Source organism: Austrofundulus limnaeus, unplaced genomic scaffold (assembly GCF_001266775.1).
Source record: "Austrofundulus limnaeus strain Quisiro unplaced genomic scaffold, Austrofundulus_limnaeus-1.0 Scaffold337, whole genome shotgun sequence".
In the NCBI taxonomy this organism is placed as follows: Eukaryota; Metazoa; Chordata; class Actinopteri; order Cyprinodontiformes; family Rivulidae; genus Austrofundulus; species Austrofundulus limnaeus.
In genome coordinates, this window is record NW_013952739.1 from 246,322 (window position 1) to 250,102 (window position 3,781).

Sequence of the window (3,781 nt, forward strand, 5' to 3'; positions counted from 1 at the left end):
AGGAGACATGTCTCCTGGCTCTGTCCTGGTGGCGTATGGGAGCGTAGCTCTGAGCTGAGACGTACAGTCCCGTTCCACAATGTCAGACAGAAAGCTGTGTCCCCGGCTGCTGCTGGTGAGGACCAGCGTCCTGTATATTCCTACACCTTCCCAGAGTCCTTTGGGACCGTGACTGGGGAGACAAACCATGCAGGACACAGGCTTACAGTCCTGTAAAAGTATTTCAGTGTTTTTGTTTGTGTTGTGTTTAAGATCCAAAGATGAGACGAGCTGTGAATGTCAGCTTTTATTTCCTGGAACATGTAGAGGATTTATCAGTGTTTGTATCACAGCACAGCGTCTGTAGGGGAGCAGAAATAAGGGAACAAATCATAAAGTAAATATTTGATATTTGGTGGTGTAACCCTTGTTCACTGCCTCCAGCCCATCAACACCAAACTGTTGATTCTTCATGGTGATGCTGTTCAGACTTTACCACAGCTTCTGTCACATCTAGTTTCAGCTGCTTTCTCTGATTTTAATTCTTTGCTCAGCTTTTCTCCCACAAACCGCTCTCTGCTCTTCATGTTTATCCTCTATAACAAGAAAAACCTACATTGGCTGTGTCCAGTTTCATAGGCTGGGTCCTCTGAAGGACAGATTTGTCCTCTACTTCATCAGTGTCGAGCTGGAGGCTGTTCAAATTCAGATTCCTCTGATGCATCCGACAAATCGTCCTTTTTTCACCAATTTGAGGGACGATGGATCTGCTCGGTCCACCATATCTCATAATGCTAGAGATTTTTTCCTGCTCGTAATATATGAAGCAAGAGAAAGGACAGATTTAAATAAAAATCTGGTGTTAATGCTTTTATCATTTGTATCGACATGTTTTAATATTATGCGATAGAGAAATAACTGTGCACCTACAGCTGGTTAATTAGTTCAAATATTACCTTTAAAATAATTTAGTTTGATATTAATGCTAATACATGAATATTTTGCTACATTGATGTAGTTTTGCTTCTGTTTAGCGTTGTCACACTAGGCGACAGGACACATGCCGGGGTAAGGACAGGAGACCAGACAATCCAAGTTCAGCCACTTTTTTCCGGTCTTCATGGTCTACAAAGGACCCTGCCCACCTAGACCAGTTAGGCCGGGTCCTTCAGAGCAGGGGTTCTTAACCTTTTTGGCCTCAAGGCCCAATTTATTGAATATAAAGTGGCCCGAGGCCCAGTCAGACATTAACTATATGAATCAAAATGATAATTATTCTAAATCTTGGTTTAATTTTTATTGTATTTACATTATAACTAAATTAAATACACTTAGAGTTTGAAAGTAAAACTCCTGTCAAATAATCACAAGACATGATTATGACAAACAATTATTTATATTGTAAACTGCCCGCAACAATTATGTGAACAAATACAACAGTCAACAGACCACTCAGGCTTATCGACACAAATATATATATTTTTAACATAAACAATAACAAAAATAGACAATTCAATAATTAAAATTGTAGGCATAAGATAAATAAATTAAAAATGTTTTAAATGGTTCAAATACAGAAAAACTAAAACTAAATTTGATAAAGTACAAAGCCTTTTAAACTTTGGCATGGAGGAAACAAGCTGCAGTTCATATTGGTGACAAACATTAACAGTAACAACAGCTTTTTGACAAGTTTAAACTTTCTTTATTTAAAAAAAATAAACTACAAAAAATAATTTGATAAAGTGCAAATTAAAATATAGCGGTATTTGCAACTGTATTTGATAATGTTTTGAACTTTTAAAATACTGCATGGTAGAACCAGAAGCTGTACTTCATATTATTGACAAAGTTTGGCTTTTTTGATGATTACCTTAATTTTTGCTTCTACTTTTCATTTAAAATAAGTTCCCATGGTCGGCAGGTTTCTATGGTTCTTCTACATATTAAAAAAGTTGTTAAACGTCTGAGTGGTGCACTACCGCTACTAGTGGTGAGAAAGTGTATTGCACCTTATTCAAAATCAACGCGGTCCCACGGCCCTCTGCGGCCCAAAGTTAAAAACTGTTGTTATTTTGAGGCCCTCAAGGTGGCGCTCGTGGGCGCAGCCGCTTCAGAGGACCCAGCCCCTGAATTTGGACACAGCCTTTATCGGTTAAAATCCAGTTATGCAGATCTATTCAATGTTTGAACCATCAACCTTGAAGGCAACACCTGGTCAACAAACACCTGTCAGTCACGTGGTCCTTAAAGAATGGGTGGGTTCAGATGTTGTAAATACCAGGAAATAAAAGCTGATGTGAACTCTTGTCTCCAGTTCAACACTGTTCAGTGAACACAGAGTCTGACTGGTTCCAGTACTGTTCCAGTACTGACAGGACTGTAGCTTCTCTCTGACTCTTGATAGTTTGTTGTGAATGAAACCTGCTGATGTTCTCATGCTGACGTGCTGTTGTTTCAGGTGGAGACCTTCTCTGGAGTCTACAAGAAGCTGACAGGAAAAGATGTGGTGTTTGAGTTCCCAGAGTTCCAGCTGTAAATGTACCGGACACAATAAACGTTGTTGACTGTCTCCTGGTGGTTCTTAATGAGGAGGAGGATGTAAGAAGTGTTCCTGCTGACCCACAGTCCTGCAGGTTTTACCTTTAACACACCTGACTGAAATGAGTGGCTGTCTGTCAGTGCAGGTGATGTACGGTGTGTTTCAGCTGCTTACCTCACTGCCTCGTGCTGCAGGCTGTCCCAGTTCACAGGTTCAACTCCTCCAGCCGACAAAACCCTGAAAACAGATCAGTGTGTCTCACACAGCCGACGGTATCCCAGGATTCATGGCAGTTCTTGTGTTTGTACAGCAAAGATCAGCGCTTCATCACAGACCAAAGAATTAGTTTTTTAATTTAAGATTAACCTGATGAAAGTTTTACTGCAATGAGAAACAACTGATACTGGAGCTAAACCCAAATTTATTTACGTGTAGTATGTTTTTTTTAAAATAATACTAAATAGTTCTGTGAAAAACAACTGAAGACGTGATATAAAACACCACCATGGTGATGAGGCAGAGTGGTCTTGTAGACTAGATCGTCTCATTTTGCAGCCAATACTGGGGCCCAGGTAGGGCAGGGGTGTCCCGATTCATTTCACCGAGGGCCACAAGTTGACCCTCAAAGGTCCAGTTGTAGTTAACTTCAGTGTTTGTTAAACTGATTAAACACAAAACATCACGTTCCTCGTCTCATTGCTACAGCTGAAACCAGGATTCCTGCAGGTTTTAAAAGACTGAATTCAATCCAAAAATAAGGCCTTAATCCTTCAGAAGTCTTAAAAATGCTAATACATTGTGAATAGGATGATTGTAATTCATCTTAAATGTTAAAATAGGTAATTATTTTAAATCACATGCAGACATTCCACTTTGACATAACTTCTGTTATTTCACATGCAAATATCTCAACTGTTCATCTGAGCAGTGTGAAATATGTTTTGTAATTCAACCCCTGGCAAAAAGTATGGAATCAGCAGTCTTTGATGAGCACTCATTCAGACATTTCATTTTGTAAAACAACTCAGATCAAAAACATGAAACAATAATGTCATTCCAAAGTGCAGCTTGTTGACTTTCAGGAACACTCAAATAAATGAAGGGAAAACATTGTGGAAGTCAGTTAATGTTACTTTTATTGACCAAGTACAGGGAAAAAATATGGCATCACTCAAATTGGCGGTAGAAGATAAGGACACACCGAGTCAATTTCCTTTCTCTAATTAGACACCTGCCTCAGGTAAGATCTGCTCGTTAGTC

At 39.3% G+C, this 3,781-nt stretch overlaps 1 protein-coding gene across 1 annotated transcript in view; it reads left to right on the forward strand.

Moving 5' to 3' along the window:
- rps7 (ribosomal protein S7) overlaps positions 1-2,551 on the forward strand; it is a gene marked incomplete at its 5' end in the record, with an annotated part of 15,246 nt that extends 12,695 nt beyond the window's left edge. The window contains 1 exon segment of the mRNA XM_014022656.1: positions 2,441-2,551. Within this exon segment, the coding sequence (XP_013878110.1) occupies positions 2,441-2,518 (78 nt within the window). The 3' untranslated portion in view covers positions 2,519-2,551.
- Positions 2,552-3,781: the final 1,230 nt, after the last annotated feature.